This window comes from Mesoplodon densirostris, chromosome X, assembly GCF_025265405.1.
Source record: "Mesoplodon densirostris isolate mMesDen1 chromosome X, mMesDen1 primary haplotype, whole genome shotgun sequence".
In the NCBI taxonomy this organism is placed as follows: Eukaryota; Metazoa; Chordata; class Mammalia; order Artiodactyla; family Ziphiidae; genus Mesoplodon; species Mesoplodon densirostris.
Window position 1 is genome coordinate 78,508,154 of NC_082681.1, and position 25,684 is coordinate 78,533,837.

Sequence of the window (25,684 nt, forward strand, 5' to 3'; positions counted from 1 at the left end):
TTTACTGTTAAGATGAGGGTATACCTTGTAACTCCGGACAGATGAAAATGATCATAAACCATAGGACCTCCAGATGCTTTAGGAGGGTGAGCTGAAGGATCGATGGAATGGTAAGAACACCAAGACTTTAAAGCGTGAATCCAGAGAGGTCAGAATTATGCACTTTATTACTGTGGCAGTGTTGGAATATATATTAGTCAAGAGAGAGAGTCAGCAAGGTGGCCTTGGAAAATAGAAGAGACATTGGTCATGAAAGAGGACCAACACAGATGCAAACTATTATATATAGGATGGATAAACAACAAGGACCTACTGTATAGCACAGGGAACTATGTTCAGTATCCTGTGATAAACCGTAATGGAGAAGAATATGAAAAAGAATATATATATATATATATATATATATATATATATATATATGTATAACTGAGTCACTTTGCTGTACTGCAGACATTGAACACAACATTGTAAGCCAACCATCCTCTGATAAAACTAAAAAAAAAAGAGGACCAACAGCAGGCCCCCAGAAAACTGCTATAGTTATAAGTTACAAACAGAAATATGGTAGGATATGGGGGGCACAGGCCTTTTTCCCGGTTGCAAGCCCAGAGTTTATGATCTCAACTGGCTCCCCATTCCCACGTGTTTTTTTTCTCTTGAAGGTCAAAGGTGTTTGGCTCTCTTGCCTCTTTCACTGCCACCACCCACTCTTCTACCTGGGTGCCACCCCCCAAGCCTGCTGCCAAACCGGCTTTATTCATTTGAATTGAGATAGACATTTCCCCACTTTTTTCTTACCCTGCCCAGCTTTGAAAACACCCCTCCCCCCATCTAGGGTTTGCATAGGGTTTTTGCTAGTAACTACAGAGAAAGATGAAGGGGTTAACAAAAATAACAATGAGAAAGCTCAAGGAACCTCAGCTTGTCCCTGGTCTTCACAGACGTGTATGGAACATCCATGTTTTTGTAGCCCTCTTCCCTAAATCCTTCTTTTATGTGTTTCCGTGAAAGATTTCTTGTTCTTCTTGTAGAAGCCAACAACACCCTCCCAACCCTGTCGTTGTTTTTAAAAATCTTTTTAGTTAATAAACATTTCGTAAGAGCCTACATTTCCAGACACCAGGCTACGTGCTTTTGCATAAAGTACACCCCAGACTAAAGTCCTAAGATTTAGCCCCAAGTAGATTTGAGTTGGCACCACTACTAAGATCGAGGCAGCTTTCAGTCCTTTCCAAACCCTGGAAGTCAGTCTGATGTAGTAAAAAGAGCACTAGGTTGAGTCAGGAGATCTGAGTCCTTGTCGTTGTTCTGTCACTAAACTAGTTGAATAATGCTAATAATTACACTACTGTTAATAAGTAACATCTACTGAGTTTTTATTATGTATTAGGCACCGTGTCAAGTGCTTTACACGGATTATCTGGTTTAATCCACACAATAAGCATGTAAATTAAATGCTATTGCTATTTTCATTTCACAGAGGAAAATGAGACTTAGAGAGGGTACAGGGACCTACTTAAGATCCAGAGTTACTAAGTGGTAGGGCAGAGGTGCATATCCAGGCCATCTGACTCCAGAGCCTACACAAATCAATTCACCTCTTTGGCTTTGTTTTTCTCCGTTGTAAAATGGGAATACTGTATTAGGTGATCTCTGAAGTCTCTCCTAGGTCTAAAATCCTATTTTCTGTGATGTTTGATATGCGTACAAGACTCCAGATTGCCCTTTTGGCTTTAGACTTCCCTGAGCTTACACTTGACACCCACACAAATTCTGTCCTGGCCCCCTGCAGGAATAAGGTCCACAAAGCTTCATCTCTCAGGTTTCTGGCTCTTTCAACCGACCTTTGAGCTTTCTCATTAACCACTCCTATAGGCCTCTATGGTTTCAACCTTCTAATAGCATGATACTTACTAGCCTTATTACCAGAAGAGCTTCCAATACACAAAAAGATGCTTGTATTTTAAAAGTACATGAAAAGAGCTAGATGTGATGCTTTATATGCTATATGCTCATAGTTTTGTTTAAAATACATTGAGAAAAAAATAGGAAGAAATGCCCAAAAGTGTTAACAGTGGTTATTTTTTCTTTTTACTTTCTTATATTTTTCCAATTTTCTTTGTGTATAACTTTTAAAATGTGGGAAATGCCTTACGTTTTGCTCTTTCTATAAGGGATTTGAGGCACTTTACCAGAAAAAAAAAAACAGTACAAATGTCATCAGATTATAGAAGTAGAACATCAGAGGCATGTAGAGGAAAAAGCAGCTAATGTGCGATGACTGAACATTAAATTAATCTTCTGGGCCGCCCAGGGGAACGGGGAAAACACAGTAAATTACACAATTCTTCTTATCAGAAAGAAAGACACGTGGCAATTCCTCAAGAGAGATAGAGATTTTCGTCACTAAATTCTTTTTTCCCTCACTTGAAAAGACAGGGCTACAGCAAACAAAATTTTTTGAAAAAAATAAAAGATTTGTAATCCCATCGCCCTCATGCAATTTTCATCCTTGCCTATAGCTTTCCGTCCTTGTTCACAGACACAAATAATTTTGCATGGCTGCAATTAGACTCTATGTACCATTCTGTGTTTTTTTTTTTTCAATGAACATATCATAAACACGTTTTCATATTCAGTCTTCTAGAATTACAATTTTTAACAGCTACATAATGGTTCATCGCTGACACTAAATTCCATAAGAAATTTCTCATGTGGGATTTACCATAAGGGACAATGTCCTCAGTAACAGTTTTATAATGTACACAGAAGAGATTTTCATATTACTTTCTTGTAACTGCCCTGGCTAAAAGCCAAGGGTATAACATTAAAGCATTTCTGCAGGGGCCGAGCTGATACGGTTCAGGCATGTAACCTTCTGGTGCTCTAACTTGATCTGAAGACACAACTTAAAATGCCACCTAAAGAAGTGGATGGATAGAATGTCCCTTATAATATATTCCATAAATATCTCTTCTCACAGCCATGTTTTGACAGGACCTCAGAGGCTGACTACATTTATTCTCTGATGAAGCCCAGAAGAGTTGGTATGCTCTGTTGTTGACTGAGGCAGGATCCATATGTTTTGGAAGCCAGATGAACAGGTGGTTGGGTGACAGGGTTAACATTCTGGCTTGAAAGTTGAGAAGCTTGACCAGTGTTGTTGCCTGCATGGAAGTTGACCTTGCATCCCCATGGAGGTAGGGTGCAGGTGAAGCCAGATTTTTCTTAAGAAACAGCTTTTGGAACTGAGTTCCACACCTCATAGGAGGGTTTTTTTTTTTTTTTTTACCCCCTTGGCCATGCCACATGGCATGTGGGATCTTAGTTCCCCGACCAGGGATCAAACCCGAACCCCCTGCACTGGAAGTGCGGAGTCGTAACCACTGGACTGCCAGGGAAGTCCCCAGAGGAGGCATTTTTGATCTGAACAATTTTCAAAGCCCATAACCAGTCAGGTGTCTTGGGCATAAGAAGGGAATTCTCGTAAATATTCCAGTGGACCCTCTGTTTTTAGGAACTGTAGGGTCTCAGTGTGTCTGCCAGTATGAATTAGCTGCAGAATGGGGTTTTATATTGACCAATTGAATCTTGGAGACTGTCACCAAGGACAATTGAAATTTTTTACATAAGTGAGATTGAGCTGTTATTTCTGGCACTAATTGTATACCAGAGCCCACTGCCTCTTAAGAACTACATCTAATGTGTGATAATACTATGTCAGCAGAATAAAGGTGGATTCATTTTTTTTAAATTAATTAATTAATTAATTAATTTATGGCTGTGTTGGGTCTTAGTTGATGCACGGGGGCTTTTTCTAGTTGCAGCGAGCGGGGGGCTACTCCTCGTTGCGATGCGCGGCCTCTCACTGTGGTGGCTTCTCTTACTGCGGAGCATGGGCTCTAGGCACGTGGGCCTCAGCAGTCGTGCCACACGGGCTCAGCAGTTGTGGCTCGCGGGCTCTAGAGCAGGCTCAGCAGCCGTGGCACACAGGCTCAGTTGCTCCATGGCATGTGGGATCTTCCCGGACCAGGGCTCGAACCCGTATCCCCAGCATTGGCAGGCAGGCTCCCAACGACCGTGCCACCAGGGAAGTCCCTGGATTCATTTTTTATTTAAGAATTTTTATTGTATTAACATTACAGCCATAAAACAAAAAAAAACTTTTAAAAAATAGAGAAATAGAATAAAATAATTACCCACAAACCCACCATCTTAACACAACTATCGTTAGGATTTTGTATACTTCCCTTATTTTTTTCACCACCATATTTTTACATATTTATATTCACGTTATGTATATAAATTTGTGTCCTGTTTTAATAATTATAGTTACACAAGTAATACATAAATAGATTTTCTTTAAAATTTTAGAACATTACAGAAAAATCTAAAAATCCCTTTAAAAAAAAATCCCTTTGGTCCCTTATCCCATTCACCTTTCCTCCCTCCTTGAAGTTAGCACTGTCATTAGTTTGATATGTACTCTTCTAGACCTTTTAAAAAAATACTCTTACATAGTAAAAATGTAGTATTGTTTTGTGTGCAATAAATGATTACATTCAGCAACTGACTTTTTTCACACAAAAATGTTTTTGAGATCTATCCTTATTGATACCTCTGGCTCATTCCCTGTAACTGCTGTATTGTATTCCATTTAACGAATATGTCACATTTTATTTAGCCATTCCCCAAGCGAGAATTCTTATCTGTGTGTGTGTTTGTGTGTGTGTGTGTGTGTGTGTGTGTGTGTGTGTGGCAAGAGGGTTAGTAGGTCTGCTAAACTGCCTTAGTTTCCCTGGTGTCACTCGGAGCACATTGATGCAAAGAGACAACCTGAAGTAAGAAAAAAAATAAGTCACTTTAGGAACCCTCCTACACTGTTGGTGGAAATGTAAACTGGTACAGCCACTATGGAGAACAGTATGGAGGTTCCTTTAAAAGCTGCAAATAGAGCTACGATATGATCCAGCAATCCTAATCCTGGGCATATACCCAGAGAAAACCATAATTCGAAAAGATACATGCACCCCAATGCTCATTGCAGCACTATTTACTATAGCCAGGACATGGAAGCAACCTAAATGTCCATCAACAGAGGAATGGATAAAGAAGACGTGGTACATATGTAGAATGGAATATTACTCAGCCATAAAAAAAGAATGAAATAATGCCATTTGCAGCAACATGGATGGACCTAGAGATTGTCATACTGAGTGAAGTAAATCAGACCGAGAAAGACAAATATATGATATCACTTATGTGTGGAATCTTAAAAAAGGCTACAAATGAATTTATCTACAAAACAGAAATAGAGTTACAGATATAGAAAATAAACTTATGGTTACCAGCGGGTAAGGGGGGGGGGAGGATAAATTGGAAGATTGGAACTGACACATATACACTATTATATATAAAATAGATAACTAATAAGGACCTACTGTACAGCACAGGGAACTCTACTCAGTACTCTGTAATGGCCTATATGGGAAAAGAATCTAAAAAAGAGTGGATATATTATGTGTATAACAGATTCACTTTACCATACACCTGAAACTAGCACAACATTGTAAATCAACTATACCCCAATACAATTTTTTTAAAAGTCACTTTACATGCAGACGCAGAGATGCCTGATCCTCAGATCACCATCCTGTGAGTCTAGATTCACAGTGCTGTCCAATGGAACCTTCTATGATGATGGAAATATTCTATATATGCTCTGTTCAATACAGTAGCCATTAGCCACATGTGCTTATTCAGCATTTGAAATGTGGCCAGGCAACTAAGGAGCTGAAGTTTTAATTTAATTTAAATTTGGTCACATGTGGTTAGTGGCTACTGTATTGGATGGTGCAAGACTCTAGCATACGGTAATGGAAGCCACAGTTTTTACCCTACAGATTATATCATCAGGAGCTCTAAGACAATTGCATCCACCCTCTAAAGGTCAATGAATGATGTAAGATCTTGTGTTAGTCCCTTTACATGTCCTACTTTTAAGTCTCCTTGTTCCTGATTTCCAGGTGGGTTAAAAGATGGATTATCATACAGAAAAGACAAGGTTGCTAGAAATCCTTTCTGGGAAATGACTATACTCAAACCAAACCATGTAGAAATTAACTTCTAATTCCAACACTCTCGCATGACATTTAATAATCGAACCCCCCCCATCAGCCATCCCACTAGCCCAGTGAAAGTTTCAAGGATGACGGAAGCAATATACAAAGTCAACAGAATAATATGAATATCTTAACAAAAACAGTCTTGGCTATGAGCTGTCGAGTTGTTTGTCATAAATGGGTTTAGACCCGGAGAGAACTAATCTACTTTCTTGTTTTCCATAAATGCCTCTGGGACTTCCCGAATCCCCATCCAGATCTCCTTTATCACCCAGAATGTTCCCGACTGTCCCACATAGTCTGCTAAATCTATAGCTCACGTAGATAGGCACGTGGTTATGCAATTTGCTCCCAGAGTAGGCTCCAGAATGTCCAGACCTAGTGTCCAGTTGATCTTCCCTGGCAACATCAGGCAGATATGACAGCACATGTGGGCTGAAGAAATACATAGTGTGCCCCTGGGGAATAGTGAGGCACGAGGCACAAACACACATACTCTTAATACAGATAATAATAAAATAACATGAAAAATATGCTAGCTATGCCTGTAATAAAAATCCATGACCAGCTCCTCTTTTTCATGCGGGTGCCAATGTATGAAAGTATGTATATACATATACCTATCCTCTTATCTTTCCCTCCCCCCTCCCGTTTCCTGTTCTTTTATGTTTACTTTCTCTGATCTCTTTGCTTAGTCTCTTTCTCCTTCTGCCTCTGGCAGTTTCCACTGCTGATCCCCTTTCTTCTTTTCCTGAGGCCAGTCTTATAGCATCCTTCAACAAGGTCATGCACTTAGTTAATCTATGAGTGGTATCAGGCCATTAAGGTACAAGTTAAAGAGAAAGGAGGCTTAAACACAGTCCTGTTTTACTTGTGATTGTCGTCTGGTATATCAGGGGACCTCTACCTACCCTTAGACTTTCTATTTTAAACTTTTTAAAAAAGAAAGTCTCCCCACACTCACTATAGGAATAATGCTGCTTAAATAATGTGTTTATTAAAGAAAAATTGTGAAATACAGAAAAGAATTGTTTAAACTAACTGTAGTTCCATCACCCAGTGAAAACCACAGCCAATAATTTGGCTATATTTCTTTCCAGCATTATTTTTCCCTTCCACACAGATTTTTTTTTTTTTTACAAAAACAATGTAATCACACCATACATACAATTTTGTATTTTTGGTTTTGTCTTTTTCCCACTTAACATATAAGTGTGTTTTCAAATGATTACACAGGTTTATAAATATAATTTTAGTGCCTACATAATAGTCTATAAGTTGAATGCACCATAGTTTAATCATTTCCACGTTACTCGTCATTTATCTTGAAGTGGTATTGAATGAGGATTTTCACAAGCATTGATTACCAAGGATCTATGTTAAGCACATATGGATAGCCTCCAAACAGTAATTGCCCATGAAATCACAGGAAAACGATAGTTCAATGAAAGCTTCAGTTTTTCAAAGCACAGTAGATTTCTCCATAAAGTTTAAGACAGTATAATAGTAGTCAGTCTTATAGTAGCGTCAGGACGTCCCTCTCGATGATGACAGCCTGGCATAGTAGAAAGGAAAAAATACTTTGGAATCAGACTTTCTTTTCTTTATTCAATAATATTAATTGAGTGCTTATTGCATGCACTGTAAATACACCAATAAGGAAAACATGGTGCATGCCCTAATGGAACATATAGTCTAGTGAAGGTCACAGACAATCAACTCATGTAATTACATACAGCATGATAAATGCTAAGATTGGAAAAATGTGGGGGGCTATTGATGTATTAGTGAGGGACACCTAACTTGGACTTGGGGTATCAGGAAGGCTTCATGGAGGAAGTGGTGCTTAAGCTTAGTTGTGAAGGATGAGTAGGAGTTAGCAGGCTGAAGATAGGGAGGGGACTAGAGGAGAGACTGTGTGTTCCAGACACAGGGAACAGCAAGAATAAAGGCTTATAAGCATGAGAGAGACTCTCTTTATCTGAAGAGAGTCTTTATTTTGCCTTTGTTATTGAAGAATATTTTTACTGAACATAGAATTCTGGGTCGACAGTGATTTTTTTCCCCCAGTAATTTAAAGATGTTTTCCTACTGTCTTCTAGCATCCATAGATTCTGAGGAGAAGTCCATTGTTATTTGAATCATTATATGTAATGTGCTGTTTTTCTCTGGCTGCTTTCGAGATTTTCTCTTGATCTTTGGTTCTCAGCAGTTTGACTATGATACACATAGGGGCAATTTTCTCCATATTTATCCTGTTTGGGCTTTGCTGAGCTTGAATCTTTAAATATATGTCCTTCACCAAATTTGGGAAGTGTTCAACCATTTTTTCTTCCAATAGTGTTTCTGGCCCCATTCTGTCTTTTCTCTCTTTCAGGGATGCTAATCACACATATTTTAGACCACTGATGTTCTCTCATGGGTCTATAAGGCTCTATTCATTTTTTTTCAACCAACTCTCTTCTTCAGATCGGATAGATTTTATTGCTGTACCTTCAAGTTCACGTACTCTTTCCTCTGGTGTTTCATTCTGCTATTAAGTGCATCTAGTTAATTTTTTAAATTTCAGATATTGTGTTTTTCAGTTTTAGAATTTCCATGTAGTTCCTTTTTATATTTTCTATTTCTCTGCTGAAGTTTCCTATCTCTTCATTCATTACCAGGGCATTTTTCCTCTCCTCATTGAGCATCATCATCTCAGGGTTGGCCTCCATTAATTGTCTTTCCCTTGAGAATGGGCCACATTTCCCTGATTCTTCATATAGTGAGCAATTTTAGAGGGTTTACTGGACATTGTGAATGCTATCTTGTGGAGTCTCTGGATACTGTTATACTTCTCTGAAGAGTGAGGATGCATTTGTTTCAGCAGGCAATTAACTTGGTTAGATTCAAACTAAAAACCCTGCCTTGCCTGTGGTGGGTGGCAGCTCAAATCTCAGTTCCATTCTTTTAGTCTTAGATGAAAGTTGTTTTCAGTCCACCCTGTGCATGCATGGTTTAGGATAAGTCTTGGGAGGAATTTATACAGATAATTTAGGGCTCCTCCTCAGGATGTCTTTCTGATATACCCCCTCATTTTCTAGAGACTGTCGTTTCCCCAGATTCTGTCCTCTGGTTCTTTAGGCTAGAAAGATGAGGGTTTCCTGTTGTAGTTTTAGCGTTGTGGCTGATGACTACAGCACGCCCTCAGGCTAAATCCATAAAAATGGGAATCCTGGCCCCTGCCGTTCCCTTCTTCTAAGTTCCAACCTCCATCCAATATCTGCCTACTTTTGTTTACTCTCTGGAGCTTTCAGGTGTGTGTGTGTGTGTGTGTGTGTGTGTGTATTTTGTGTATTTTGTCCAGAGTTTATAGTTGTTACCGGTTGAGAGTTTATTCCATCAAACCTGTGAGAGAATCTCAGATGAGCTTACTTCACACTTTGGGGGGAAAATCATTGCCCCTTTCTTTTTCACCTTAACATTTCTCTATATTATGACCCATATTCTCCTCTTGCTTCAGAGAAAAAGAAAGGCTCACTTGTTTACTTTTCCCCATTGCCTCCTGTTTTTAGCAGGAACTACAGTTCTTCCAACCATTTATTCAGTTATTCAACAAATATGTATTGAACCAGGCATTGAACTAGGCATTATAGGTAACAAGAGTAAAGTCAAAATATACCCTACTTCACTGAGACCTCTCTCTTCAAGGTCATCAAACGTCTGGCTTCTTAATCACCAGATGAAATAACCTTATCTCAGTCTTATCCTTTCTAATTTCATTGATCCATCCTCCATTGACTCTGGTGACCAGTCTCTGCTTAAAACTCTCTTCTTCATCTTCTAGTTCTCTCACCTCATTGATTTCTCCTCTCATTTTCCAAGTAGAGGAATTCTCGGAGATTTTGTCCTTGGTTGCTTTGTTCCCTTGTCCTTAGTAGTCTTAATCTTAGTGTTTCAACTACTACTTCCATACCCAAGACTCCAAGTCTCTATCTTCAGTCCTGACATCTCTCCTGAGATTGAGACTTGAATTTCAGCTGTTTGCCTCCACTTGGTTGTCTAACAATCACAGTAAACTGCACGTAGTCAGAATCCAACTCATTATGTAGCTCCTGAGCCTATTCTTCCTCCTATGCTTCCTATATTGATTAATTCTTGATACTGGAAGTATATAATTAAATAAGAGCTGAATCAGGGCTGTTGCAAAAGGGATTTTTGCGTTGGGTGGGAAGTTTGACAATAGGGAAATCTCTAAAGTCCTTTCTAATTCTGTGATTCCATTATGGTCCCAGCACAGTGTTATCCATTTCCTTCAAGGAGTTTGCAGTCGAATTGGGGGAGACAGCAACTGAGTGATAGCTAGTCCTGACTTCAAATGCAGCAGGAATTCAGAGAAAGGAGATAGTGTGCATTGAAGTAGTAAGAAAAGACTAAGCTAAGGTATTCAAAGGTAGAAGCTGTATCCTGTATTTAATTTCTATCCCCACACACCATTCTCTACACACTGTAGAAGCTCTATAAAAACTCTTTGAATGATTTTGTAATCATTATTAATGTTTATTGAGTACACATTGAGTGCATAGTTCTTCACTAATGATTCGGGGGTTAACCAAGATTTGATGTAGTCTCTGACCTTTCCCAATCAATTAGTTAACCAACAAATATTTGCTGAGTGCCTATTATTTGCGATACACCATGCTAGGCATTATGGGGGATACACGATGCAAGAGAAATAAAAGTCATAGTCTCTTCCCTTAGGGAGTTTACGGTATGGTTGGTAAGATGAGACATAAATGTACACAAGACTAATTAAAAATGCGAGTCAGAGCCAAATGAACACTACAGACAAGAAGTCTGTAAAAAATTTCAAAAGTACAGATTACTGTAGACTAGATGAATATGGAGGCTTTATGGAGGAGGTGGGACCTGCACTGGGCTTTGAAGGATGGGCAGAAATTAAATAGGCTTGAAGTTATCATAGGTATTAAGAAGATAGACTTCGGGCCTCCCTGGTGGCGCAAGTGGTTGAGAGTCCGCCTGCCGATGCAGGGGATACGGGTTCGTGCCCCGGTGTGGGAGGATCCCATATGCCGCGGAGCGGCTGGGCCCGTGAGCCATGGCCGCTGAGCCTGCGCGTCCGGAGCCTGCGCGTCCGGAGCCTGTGCTCCGCAACGGGGGAGGCCACAACAGTGAGAGGCCCGCATACTCGCAAAAAAAAAAAAAAAAAGAAGATAGACTTCAATACAAAAAGTTTCAGATTAAAGGCCAGATGAAGAACATCTAGGCAGGAGCAGGCAACTTACACCAGAATGTTACTAAGCTGTTGTTAGTGACATTCTACCCCCTGAACAGTTTCTTTTGGTCTTTATTTCTCTCCTTTTTCCTCTCCTAATTCTTTTCCCATCTTACTCCTTTTATGATGACTCCTTTTTAGCCCTGTATGGGCTAAAAGGATCTTCTCTGGGAGGCAGGTTGAAAACCTGGGCTCCAAAACCAGACTGGCTGGGTTCAAATCCTGACTTTACCACTTATTAGCTGTGTGATTTTGGGCAAATTGCTTAATCTGCCTGTGCCTCATTAGTAAAGTGCAGCTATAAAAATAACACCTATGTCATAGGATTGTCCTGAGGATTAACTGAGTTAAAATACATAAAGTGATTAAAAGAGTGCCTGGCAGATAGTAAGTGTTCAATAAATGTTAGCTTTTATTAAGGGGAGAAAGCTGGCTAATTGCAACATTATCATCTTTCCAGGTTTTATTGTTGCTAGATGATTCATTATATAATTAACAAACACCTGTACGGAAGCTGGAGGCCAAACTCTTGTCAGCTAAAGGGTTAGGTCTTTAGTAACACCTGATAAACATGCATAGATACACACTTAAGCCACACCACTTTTCCTCAGATTGCCCTCACCCCTAGGCGATTGAGAGATACTTTAGTAAAGTAAATACAGTCACCAACTTAAGTAGACAAGTTGAGTATTTAAAGGACTTTTCATCAACATTGGAAATGTTTCATTAACATTTCATCCAACTTTCAGAAGGGATTTAGTTAAAGTAGAGACATCCCTAGGGAGGCACCAGGTGAAATTAGGGTTAAAGGAACTTCAAGAGGAGAAGTCACTACTAGTAGTAGGCAGTTGGATGGATGTGTGCAGAAAGAGAGCGGGGCTCCATAGAAAGGCAGGTAAACTCTGGATCAACATTCCCTGGAGTAGACTGTATGTCATGAGCCCTGCTCTCTGGATTTCCTCTCTGCACTACCTCTTTTACACTCAGACCCTCCCCCTACTCCGTCCCTGCAGTTCCAGACCCCTGCTCCCAAGAACACAAACACTCCAAATTATAGGGGCTCTTGATTTGCCAATTCCTCAGGACAGTCTGAATAGAGACTAGAAAGAAGTTCTTGTCAGTATGATTGTGTATGACTGATTCGGAAATTGTGCAATCTCCTTTGGGAAAATTTTAAAGGCAGAAAGATGGATAGATGTATGTTTGATTAAGGTCCAGTATTGCCTGTGGGCAGGAGGATGAACTAATGAGATTCCTTCCAATTTGAGGATCCTAAATCTCTCTCATTCCCCTCCCAACACTGGACTCCTTTTGGCAAAGAATGAACATAGTCAAAGAAATCCAATGAGAGGAAAACGCGCATTGCTCTCACATCATGCTCTGATGTCACCTGTTTGCCAAGAGATTTGCCTTGGCTATTCTATTCTGTGTGTGTGTGTGTGTGTGTGTGTGTGTGTGTGTATGGGAGCCAGCTGATAACAGCTGTCAATTGCATTATTACTGCAAAATATTTAATTAGCCCAGTACCCTGCTACTCTCCTCTCCACCTTATCAAATCTTTCTCTTAAAAAAAAAAAAGACCGTATATTTACACCTCATTGTGAATTTAACTTTCGCAATTCTCCAAGGGCTATTTGATTTTAAGCCTTTTCCTATTACTTACCTGTATATTCAACTTCTCTCTTTCTATGAAATTCTTCCCCCCCCCAGTCGTTATACATATTCAAGCCTCCTTTCTCTTTAAACAAACAGACAAACAAATCCTTCTTTGTCAATGCATTGCTCTCTAGCTACCACATTCCTCAAATCTTGGGCAAGCTTCTTTAAAGAATAGTCTGTACTAAATGTTTCCACTTCACCTCTGATTCAATTCTTCATCTGCTGCAATCTGGGTTCTACTCCCAGCGCTCTACCAAACCTCTCATCTTTAGGTAATTGTCAAATTGAGTGTACATTTCCCAGGTTTTATTTGACCATTCTACTGTATTAAACACTGTTAACCACCTACTTTCCTTTTGGAAACATTTTTTATCCCACTCCTTCAGATCACTATTGTCTCCTGGTTCTCTTTCTACCTCTCCGAAAATTCCTTCCTGGGTTTCCTTCACAAGCTTCTCTTCCTGTGCCTGTCCTTTAATTTTTTTCCCAGATGGAAATAGTTTTATTTTTTCTGATTAAAAAGGGTACATGTTTATTGTTAAAAATCAGGTCCTTTAGAAAATTATAAATAAAAACATAAAACTGAAACCCCACCACCACACAGAGGTAACTACCACTAACATTTTAATTTATATGCTTCTAGTTTTTAAAAATTATTATATATATCATATACAGTAATACAAATGGTATCATATTACAATATTTTTTTCACAAATAAGATCTTTTACTTGTCACCATTAAAAGTCTGAATTTTAAACAGATTCTTGGACTGGCAGCTAATATCCATCAACTCATTCAACTTTAGCACCTGTCTCATCCCCAGTAGCATTTCCAGAACTACTACCTTTTTTCCCCCTTTTTAAAATTAATTAATTAATTAATTAGTTAATTTATTTTTGGCTGTGTTGGGTCTTTGTTGCTGCACGCGGACTTTCCTCTAGTTGCGGAGAGTGGGGGGCTACTCTTCGTTGTGGAGCACGGGCTCCAGGCACATGGGCTCAGTGGCACACGGGCTTAGTTGCTCCGCAGTATGTGGGATCTTCCCGGACCAGGGATTGAACCCGTGTCCCCTGCATTGGCAGGCAGATTCTTAACCACTGTGCCACCAGGGAAGTCCCAGAACTACTATCTTCACCATGTTGCTCCATTAGTTTTCCCAATTCAAACTTGGGCTTGTTCAGCATTTTTACTTTTCTAACAAAGACACCATGGAGCGGATAAATAGATTGGCAAGTGTTTTCTATGTCTTTTCCAATGCTGTCTGGAATCAATTTATTGACCACCGCTTTCAAGTCACTTGTCTGCACCTCTTGGGTCATGAATTCCATCATCTTCTTCCGAATTTGGTGGACCTGCTGGTGCTGGGCATAAGAGGTCTTCTGAACCTGATTGTTGCATTTTTTAGTAAAACCCACACAGAATAGATGAAGCAAATAACCATCGGTAGTCTTGACGTCAACGTGAGCTTCAATCATGGTACTTTCTTCTTGGCTCCTTTTTTGCTGCCTTTTGTAAGGCGCTTGTTCTTGCTGACCGCCATGGTCTACAGTATTTTTTTACCAGCTTTTTTTCACTTTTTTCTTGGGCATCATTCCATATCAACGAATATAAGAACATTATTTTACATGGATACATAGGAGAACCCTGAATTTGGCCATTTACACAAGACACTGAGTTTTATGATCGAGGTGAAAATTTTGAGCCAAAAGTTTTGATAAATAACATTAAATTTTTCTTGGCGGCACCCCATGGATTGCAGGATCTCAGTTCCCCCATCAGGGATTGAACCCGGGCCCCAGCAGTGAAAGAGTTGAGTCCTAACCACTGGACCGCCAGGGAATTCCCATTTAAAATATTTTTACAATACAAAAGCACTTAAACATAAATTAAATGAAGATGAAAAACAACTCTCCCTGCTGTCCCTGACTCCTGTTCTCCAGTTCTGCTCTCCAGAGACAACCAGTATTACAAGTTTCCTGAGGTCAAAGGTTGTTTTTTTTTTTTTAAATACATACTGCCAATTAGCCTCCCAGAAAGATTGTACAGATTTACACTCTCATCAACATTGCATGCCTTCATCAATTTTTAAATATTCTGTCCTTGCCTCTTCACATTTTTCTTTCTACACTCTATGCTAATAATTCCCAAATCTCTAATTCTAGTCACACCCTCGAGCTCCAGGCCTGTATTTCCAGCTGCCTCCTGGACATTTGGATGTCCTACAGACACCCCAGATTTATCTAAATTGAACTCACTGTCTTCCCTCCCAAGCTCACTCTTCTTTCTGTAATTCCAATTTTGATTGTTGATACCAGCAATCCACATAGTTACCTACCTCAGAAACCTAGGAGTCATTTTATCTATTTTCTCTCTCTCTCCCATCAAATAGTAATAATAGCTAATAGTTACTGAGGACTTACTATTTGCACATATTTTATTTCATTGAATTCTCACAAAAGCCCCAGGGGTAGCTTTTAGTCTTATTTCCATTTTACAGAGGAGGAAAACTTGTTGGATAACATGCTCAAGGTTATACATCTAGGAAGCAATGATCTAAACCCAGGCAGCCTAAGTCCATAGCTCACACATTTAAGCCCTACACTATACTACCACCATATCTATCAGATACAACTCCTATCTATTTTATTTCCTCAGTCTCAGCCTTCTCTCTTCCCTTTTCTCCATTCCCACCACCATCATCTGATTCCAAGTACTACTGTATCAATAGATACTCATAACTGGTCACACTCAACTCAGATACATCTTCCATGTTGCCTCCAAAATAATCCTTCTAAAACACAAATCTGATCATGCCTCTCTGTGTGTGTGTGTGTGTGTGTGTGTGTATGTGTGTGTGTGTGTTGAAGATCCTTCAGTGGCTTCTTATTGTCTACATTACAAAACCAAAGATCCTTTGCTTAATATAGAAGGATCATCCTCATCTGCCCATCCCCAGCCAGGCTACTTCTCTAAGCACTTCCACTACACAACCTGAATTGGTGATAATTGCCTAAAAATATCATGCTGTTTCTTATCTGGATGACTTTAAATATGCTATTCCCTCTGCAAGAAATTACCTTTCCCCATTTCCATTCCTGTTTGTCTTTTCATGTCTGTCAAACTCAGATGTTTCCTCCTCCAGGAAGCCTTCCTTAATTCCTCCAGTTACTCATGTCCTATGTGCTGCTTGGAATATTCACTTATTTTGTATTTGTCACATTATATTAGTTTATTTACTCATCTCCTTTTCTAAAACATTAACTCCTTGAGGGCGGGGACTCTCTTATTGAACTCTAGGTCTTAGTGTTTAGCATGGTGCCTGACGTGTAAGTAGTTGCTTAGGAGATATCACTTAAATTGAATTAAATAACTGTGAAATTATAGGGCCTTGTACTCCGTTGAAAGAATTTCAGGTATCAATGATATGGGAAATTTTTTTTTTTTGAGCAGAAGAGGGCTGGTGCAAGGAGGAGAAAGGATGACCTAAAATCACCACCTTTACTGTGGGCACTACCCTCTTCCTGTGGGCCATGTGTAAATTAGTCATACAAATATTAGTATTTCTATAGATATTCTCATGTAGACACATATTCTATCTCCATCATGGGCTGTAAGCAACCTCAGAGCAGCGCCAAATTTGGACTTCGCAGAGTAGCGATAGAAGGTGTTGAAATAAATGCCCTCAGTTTGCTGAGAAATGTAATATCCGAGTACACCTGAAATTAGCTTTTATGTGGCAACAAGTGGAGGGTGAAGATATGCCCCAATTTTCCTGAAAAGTGAGAATGAGAAATCATCTTTGTATACCCCATCCTCGCTGCTTTCCTGGCACCATAAGTAGCGCTCACTGAGTGCTCAATTGTGTGTGAAATGAATTGAAACTACTAGTGGCACAAGTGGCCGGGCTGCGTTTTAGGTTCTTAGTACCATTGTTGAAACCCCACCGTCGGGAAACCACCCTTCTATTTTCGCGCAAAACCAGGACTTATTCAGGTCACGGGGCTTCGGCCTATCACTGTACGATCCTAGCTTGCGGGGCAGTGCCCGCTGCTGATTGATGCACAGTATAAGACAATTTCTTGGCTTGAAGAGCAGCGATTGGCGGATCTCCCCTGTAGTGCTTCCTAGGATACTGGGGGTGCGTATTGGAGACGCAGGTTCCGGGGCGGCCACAAACACTGCCCGGAAGTCTGAATGACGCCTCCTCGGTACAGGACTTCCAGCCGTCCGCTTCGCCGCTATTCAGGGTGCCGGGCCCCAGGCCGCGGCGGCGTGCGCGTGCGTGCGTGCGTGCGTGCGTGGGCGCGCGTGCGCGGCGCCGCAGTCTGTGGGTTGGCTGGTTATTTTGCAAGCGGGAGGGGCCGTGCGCGCTCGTGCCTTCGGCCTCTGTCCCCCATCCCCCCTTCCCCGGTCCCGGTCTCTCCTTCGGAAAGATGTCGGACACGGCAGTAGCTGACACTCGGCGCCTTAACTCGAAGCCGCAGGACCTGACCGACGCTTACGGGCCGCCAAGTAACTTCCTGGAGATCGACATCTTTAACCCACAGACGGTGGGCGTGGGCCGCGCGCGCTTCACCACCTATGAGGTTCGCATGCGGGTGAGTCACGGGGTGAGGGAGACAGCTGAGGGAGGACCGGGCGGCTGGGCGGGGAGGGCGGGGGAGGGCGGGGGGTGAGGCTGCCATAGGGACGGCCAACGGTGGAGAAGACGCTGGAGGGGTCATTTGGGGTTTAGGGGCTTAATAGGTTTGCAGAGAGGGCTGCCCACTCGGTTGTGGCCCAAGGATACAGAAAACTCCTGAGGGGGGACATCGGACCGGCGTGAGGGAAAACAAGTACCCATGAGCAAGAAGTGAAGCATGGCTGGAGACGGTGGGGAAGGATGGAGAGGATTAGAGTGAGGAATCCCAGGAAATAGAAATCAGGACTGTAGCGACAGAAGGAGGGAAGGAGGAGTGGAAGAGGGCCGGGGGATGGAGAGCCAAGGCGATATGCTGCGGGGTCCCATAACTAAACTAGGTTGTGGGAAGTCAGTCTGAAGAAGGGGGACAGGAAGGCCCAGAGGAGCTTCTTCTTAATGAGGTCTCCGTGGATGATGGAGTTGAGCAAAGCCTAGATTAAAGGGAAGAGAGATTCCAGGAATGGGAGACAGGACAGTGGGCTTGGTGGAGCAGAAATAAGAAGGGGAGTCTCCTTGAGACTGAGTGCTTCCCAGACTTGTGTAGAATTAACATCTGAAGGAGAGAAGTGTTTAACGCTTAAGTTTTCTCAGGTACTACATGCTCACTGGAAAACCTGACCTTGCCCTCGGATTGGCGGATTGTCAGTCGCTGCCCTCATCCTGGGCTGACCCTTTAGATCTGAAGTATCCAGAATATTTATTTCAATATTTACTGGCTCTCATTTGGCATTTCTGTATATGAATGGCCATTTGCCCTTTCTGCCCTAGATTAACCTTTTGGATTCATTATATTAGTCCCTAGTCTGTAGTTAATTTTAATATATGACATTTCAGGACTGCCCCAGGAGTGGTTTCTTCCAGTGTGCATTACAGAGGACTTTATTCTCTAGTTCTTAGTCCACGATGCAAGGATGGAATGTGCAGAGTACATGGTTTGCAGTTTCTTTGGCCCCATTGAAGTGGTTACAGGCAAAAAAGTTTGAGAGCCATTTCCTAATTTTCCTTATGTTTTCTTCTCAGACTAGAGGGCCAGAATATTCTCTATGGACAGCATGCTGCTCAAACAGCATTTGAAGACCTAAAAGAGTGTATGTGCTTTTATTTTTGAATGAATGAATTGAATGAGAGAGTGTGCTCTCCCACCTGGGCTTTGAAACCTAAGTAAGAAGCAATGATCTCCAAATTCCAAGTTTGGCAAAGTCCAAACTGCAGAAAGAAATGCAAATAGAAAAAAATGAGAAAAACTTGTCTATATAAGAACTGTTTGAAATCATCTCTTTGGGGAAGAATGGACGTTAGAGCCCTCAAAATATGATAAAAGCTGGGAACTGTTAATGGCAGAGAACTTAATTACCTGAGGAATCCTGGGCATAACTTGTTCAGTGTAAGAACTCTCTGCTGTGGGGTTTTGGAGACATTGTCTTGATGTATTACCCAAGGGCTGTAGGGATTATGAATGGAATTGTTCTCTACTTCAGGCATTCTAATAAAACAGAAACTTCATCTAGTGCCTACTGTGTGCCAGGCACTGAACTAGGCTTTAGTTTCTAAATCCTTACAAAAACACCATTTTATAGATAGAAAACTGAGGAGGAATGCAGTTTAAGTAATTTCCCCAAGTACACGTAGCTAATAAGTGTCAGGGTTGAGATTTGAACCCAGGTCCGTCTGACTCCAAAGCCCACCATACTCCTTCCACCACACTTTAGTCTCTTCGGCAATACTTAGTTGCAAAACTTCAGTGTGCAAGTTTTTTTTTTTTTACCCACTAAGATTTTCATCAGTCTTTTCCACAATTACTAATTGTATAGTGATTGATGATAGGGTTGATGGCAGTTCCTAATTCTGTGGGTTTGAGTTAATTTGTATTTATGTTAATTTTGTATGGCCATATAGGCTTTTAATATTTTTGTTGAACTCTGTTTTGGGGAAAATTGGTGAAATCATTTGGTTTGAAATTGCTAATTTAAGTGACCGATCATGGTAGGCATTATAGGGAGCATGAGACTCAAGAGAATGGGCTTTGGGAATTAAGCATTGTGTATGGTAGAAGCAGATGGCACTGACTTGTTTCTTTGTATAACAGCTCAGGGAAGGAATACCCACCCCAAGAAATAAGGAGTCTGGAGAGGTATTCTGGTGGCTTAACAAGATATGTATGGAACTTTTCAAATGTCAGTTGTCCTGTGGACTTGAACTTTGCTTCTTTCTCTCCTTTCCCTTGATTTTGTGTTGATCAGAGCCAAAGGACTCTATATGCTGTACTACACAGTCGTGTCTTCCTCATATAATTTGTAGGTTGGAGCTGAGAGAGTATCCTAGTACATAGTATCCCCTTCCATAGATGGCTAGGTGCTGAGATGAAAGGCCGTTACTGTCACCATCCTGTGGGGGTGGGGAAAGAATAGCATTTTTGTAAGTCAAAGGAGGAAGTTCACAAAATGGCAGTGGGTGGTTTTGCTGTGTCTTGGAAGAATCTACTCAGCACTTTTTTTCTTTTCTTAGATCCTTCTGTTGGCTTCTGTAAAGGCCTGCTGGTTAAGGTTCTACTGTTTGGGGATCACAGTATTTGTAATGAACTCTGGTGGACACCTGGAATCTCATGATACTGAAGGGCTTTTTTTCTTGAATGATTATTTTTACTCTCAGCTTTATTGAGATATAATTGACAGATAACTTTGTGTAGGTTTGAAGTATAGAATGTGATTATTTGATACACATATATATTTTGTGCAGGATTCTGAGAATGTTCTCTATAATGGCTTATTGTGAATAAGTAATACATGCACATGGTACAAAATTCAAAAGGTATAAAAATGATATACTATAGTTATTGAAAAAAATCTGTGTATTAGTGGACCCATGCGGTTCAAACCCGTGTTGTTCCGGTGTCAACTGTACTGTAAAAATGAAGTCTCCCTCTCTCCCTCTGCCTTCCAGAGGTTCCCCTTTCTGAAGAAACCGCTGTTTCCATTTTCTTATTTATTATTCTAAAAAATAGTTTAGGTAATATTACTTTACGTATATCTCACTCCACTTCAACCCATTGACATTCCTGGGACCTTGATCCTGAGTAGAGTTGTAACTAATGTAAGTTGGCCAGTTATTTGGCTTTTGATACCCTATACCTAGAGCTAGATCCTGAAAAGACAGTTTCCAGACTTGAGGACTACAAAGCATGACATAGTGAGGAATGTGTGAAGCTCTAGCGTAGCTCCAGTGCTCTTTACCTGCTCTGAGTTAGCCGTGGAGAAAGGAGAGAAACTAGCTCCTTTTTTTTCCATCTACTGATTTGAATTGACTGGTGGGAAATATGGTCAGTATTAATACATTTGTTGGCCATTTCTACTTAGAACTTGTAGATAGGAATGAGGATCAGGGCTTTTTGTTTGTCGGAGGTTCCTGTTGCCATTGGAGCCTTGGGAAAATTCTCAGTGATTAAGATGTGGGAATAAGCCGATTTATATCAGGGAGCAAGCCACGGTAAGCCAACTTAATGTAAGTGCTATTTCTGCTGCACTTTCTGGATAAGGAGAGGGTAAACAGATACATAGGGCCACTATTAATCAATTGAGTATTTACTGAGTAACTTGCATAATCTGCATTTAGGGAGATCCAGCAGTAGTCATGGCTCCCGATTTCAATGAAATTATAGTTTAGTTAGGTAGCAAGACTAACATAATGCTTCAAACAGTGGTGTGTCAGGCAGTACTAAAGTCTGTGTGTCATAGGAGTTCAGAGGAGAGGGAGACCAATAAATTAAACTGGTGTTGTCAGGACAGATTTCCTGGATGAAGTGGGACTTGAGCTGGGCTTGTAGAATGGAGAGGATTTGGACAGGAAAAGCAGAGGAAAGCATAATTTGGAGGTGCTTATCTCTTGTTCTTTCCAGGGAACTTAAATTCACTTTTCAACTGAAAGTGAAATGCATGCATATGATAAATTCAAATTGCACAATGAAAAATGTGACCTACCCATTCCAGTTGTCTAGTCTTATTCTCCAAAGTCAATCACTGTTATCAGTATCTTTTCATAAATATTTAATTCATAAATATAAATATATACATGTATACATATCCCTTTTAAAAACAAATAGAGGCAGGCTGTATATACTGTTGTGTGCCTTGATTTTAATGCTTAATATCTTTCCATACTGGGACACATATATCTTTTGCATTCTTTTCATAGTTGTATTCCACTGTACAAGTGTACCATAATTTATTTAACCAGTTATCGGTTGATGGACATTTATTATTATTACAAATGAGAAAATTCAGTGAAAACCTTTGTACATACATATTTATGTACAACTTCAAATCTATTTGTAGGATAAATTCTAAGCAGCAAGGGACTTCTAGTCACCACCTGTGACAAGGCTGGATGTGGTAAGGATTGGTATTCACCTGGTGGTGTTTTGAAAGGGTTCTAGGAACATGATCCATAGGCGCTGTTTCTTTCTTAAGACCTGTCCAAGTGGTTGTGATAGGTGGCCATCACAGGCTGACACTTCTTACCATCTCTCTTCTCTCACATTCTTTCTTCCCTGTAGACAAACCTACCTATCTTCAAGCTGAAGGAGTCCTGTGTACGACGGCGCTACAGTGACTTCGAGTGGCTAAAAAATGAGCTGGAGCGAGATAGTAAGGTATGGCCCTGTTTCCTGTGTGGTACCCTTGAGAGAGGAGATCTGCATAGTTTTATAAAATCTTGAAGGCAACAGAGAGGGTGAACACCCTCTGTCTACCAAATTCCAATATATTGGATCTGGGTGATACCCTTTGAAACTTGAAAGTGGTAAGTTCAGGAGAAATTGTAAAGAAAAACTATTAGTTGACTTAGTGGCTAGAAAAGTCATACAACTTAATTCCTTTAGGTGCTAAAAATGGAAAGTGTAGCTAAATTTTTGGATGGTAGTGGACTGTCAAAGAAAGTGAAGAATATTTGGAGTTTACTTCCTTTCTTTTGAGATGGTAAACCTGTCCTCCCACAGAAACAGAGCTGGATTAATTTTTGACCTGAGCCACCCCCTGACTGTTCTTATGACCTCAGTTCTTGCAAGTTGCTGAACTATGGCATAGGATGGGCCCTATGCCTAATAGGAAATGACGTGTACAGTGCTTTACCACCTTATTCTGTCTCTGTCCTCTCCTGTGTGACTGATATTTTGCGTCTGCCTACAGATTGTAGTACCACCACTGCCTGGGAAAGCCTTGAAGCGGCAGCTCCCTTTTCGAGGAGATGAAGGGATCTTTGAGGAGTCCTTTATTGAAGAAAGGAGGCAGGGCCTCGAACAGTTTATTAACAAGTAAGCCAAGTTCCTGGGGATTCCTTTTGCTACTTTTGCCATTTTGGTCTTTCTATATGTTTCGTCTCTTTCCTCTTTTGTAATGGGTAATATGATGTGGTGCCAATTGTGTGCTGGGCTCACTGGACAGTAAAACTCCATTCCTTTGAGCAGAATTCCAATCCTGTACCTCAGGGCCTGAATAAGCGCTGCATGTTGGATGTGTCTAGGGATTTCCCCCACCTTACACCTCTATCCCCTTCCCTTCTGCAATATTAGGGTTGAAGTGGTACCCTGCTGCTGTCCTCTACTTGCTTGAACTTCAGGGCTGACTTTGCCCTTCTTCCCCTGTCCACATCCACAGCCCTATCCCTCTGCGAATTCTCTCTGATCCCAGATACTACTGATAACCATCTTGGTCTCTTTATAGAATTGCTGGGCACCCACTGGCTCAGAACGAACGCTGCCTACACATGTTCCTGCAGGAGGAGGCAATTGACAGGAACTACGTCCCTGGGAAGGTGCGCCAGTAGGAGCCCCTCTCACCACTTGCCCTCTACTTTCCTGCTGAAATGACATTGGTTTTTACACTAAGCCTCTCTCTCTCTCTTTGATCTGAAGTTGGCTCTCCATCCCCTGGCCTGATAGACTGTCTGGCATTGTGTTCCTTGGTACCTGACTATACCGTGGGCACTCTGCTAGGATCCTCTCCTCTGAGGAGAGGTGGGAAACCACAGGCAGATGCCCTTTGCTTGGGGTTGGGGGGTGGGTGGGGGGATTGGACTGGAAGGCAATTTCTTGGGCATTTACCCATGCCAGAAGGCTAACCTTGCGGGGGGTGGGTCTTGTGCTGGTGGGGCACTTGGGTACATACTGATGCTGCAAGTCCAGGGGATTTTTCTTACTCTTAGGTTTAACCAGGAACACTGAGCAGGGAAAGACCCTGCCTTTCCTACCTGCATGAACTTTTTTCCTTGTGGGGAAGGTGGCAGAGACCGAAAAGCTCTCATTTTCTCTAGGCCCGTTCCCAGTTTTCTCAAGAGTTTCTTTTGTTGTACTTTCTGTCTCTCTTGTTGCTTTTCATGGCAGTAATTCTAGAGTCTAAGCAGTCTGTTGTGTGGAGCAAGGTATGTGGGTTTTCTAGACCCATCATCATGGCTGCTTCAGAGTCAGAAGAAAGCCATAGGGCAGTTGGGGAGCTCCTGTTGCCTAGCCCCTTTCCTCTGTGGCTCCCCGCTCTGGCTGCCTGTTCTCACTCACCAGCAGGTGAGTCAGAATGGGCTGGGCTGGCAGTTCTCCCTCCCCAAGCCCTTGCTACTTTTATGGGTTAGCTTTGCAGATTTGGAGGCTTGAGGGCTATGGGAAACTCACCACTGCCAGGTAACTCCCTGAAGGGTGGGAGTGGATAATTTTCTAGGTACCTCCCGGTGGTAGGGAAGGGCATCACCACTCTCTTCCTTCCATTCTCCCTTCCCCCCATCCCATTTAGTGCTGCCACAAGACAGAAAACACATGAACAAACCACACAGTCTCTGACTTCTCCTAAGCACTTTGAGCTATTGATGGGGCTTAGGGGCAAGAGTTGTCGCTGCCCTCCCCAGCTTGGTCACAGGGTTATTGAACTGCCTGCACTTGTTTGCCATGGAACCCCAGCATTCTCCCCGGAAGCTGAGGTAGGATTAGCACCTGGGTATAGATTTCTTAAAACTTAGAGTCTGAGGCAGCTTCTTGAGGCTGGCGACTTTCCTGGGCTTCTGTCTGGGATGTAGTGGTTTGTTTGCTGGGCCCGATATCTGTCCCAAGTGGTGGGATGGGAGCAGGTTAACTCTGGTGTCAGGTCAAAAGTGGGGGCTCTTTGCTTAGACACCCTATCATGGAAGGACTGGAATTCTTTATATAGGGTCCTGAGGGAAAAGATTACTGAGTCTGACAAGACCCTGATCGGAGAGATTAGGATTGGATTTTGATGTGGGGTTTGGAGTACATCTAAATGTTGAAGTTCCCCGACACAGATAGCTCTTCAGCTGCCGGGCCTGTGCCAGGGCCTGAGCGGCCCCTAGAGCGAGGCTCTGCTCCCTTTCCCAACTTCCCAGTGTTGGTGTTGTTGCTGCCTTTTTCATTTGTATCCTCTGTTATTGACTTTTTTTTAAAAAAAAGATTCCTCCTTTCATTGTGCACAAGTGCTGAGAGCCTGAGGCCCCATTTCTGCTGTGTATATATCCTGACTCGGGGCTTTTATTCAGCAAAATGTTCATTCTTCTGTCAGACAATGTCATATTCAACTCTGTTCATATTAAACCACTGTGAAGCAAGCCTCTGTTTTCCTGCTTAAGTTGTAAATTTAGTGCTTTTTAGTTTCTAGGATATTCTGGGTATTGTGCAGAAATTATACAACATGGTCAATGTCCTGAAGTGATAAGTAATTTTTACATTTAAATTAAAAAAAAAGCAGAATCCTAGCTGCCTGTAGCAGTATTTACCTATCTTTCTTGCAACACGCAATTGACTTTGTCACAGAGGTAATGCATCTGCTTGCAGGAAGTAGCCATAGGTCTCAGTAACTGTGGTTTGGGTCACATTTAGCAGATTTGGTTTTTAAGCTTGTGGGTGTGTGCTAATTTGGGCAAAATGTATTTATTGTGTGTGTGTGTATGTGTATATGT

At 41.4% G+C, this 25,684-nt stretch overlaps 1 protein-coding gene across 1 annotated transcript; it reads left to right on the forward strand.

Moving 5' to 3' along the window:
• The first annotated feature begins 17,359 nt into the window (after nucleotides 1–17,359).
• Nucleotides 17,360–25,364, forward strand: SNX12 (sorting nexin 12). The gene is made up of 4 exons (XM_060086804.1): nucleotides 17,360–17,654; nucleotides 22,287–22,382; nucleotides 22,918–23,042; nucleotides 23,452–25,364. Exons 1-4 carry the CDS (start codon nucleotides 17,490–17,492, stop codon nucleotides 23,552–23,554), a joined length of 489 nt encoding a protein of 162 aa, XP_059942787.1. The 5' UTR covers nucleotides 17,360–17,489; the 3' UTR covers nucleotides 23,555–25,364.
• The last annotated feature ends 320 nt before the right edge of the window (nucleotides 25,365–25,684 follow it).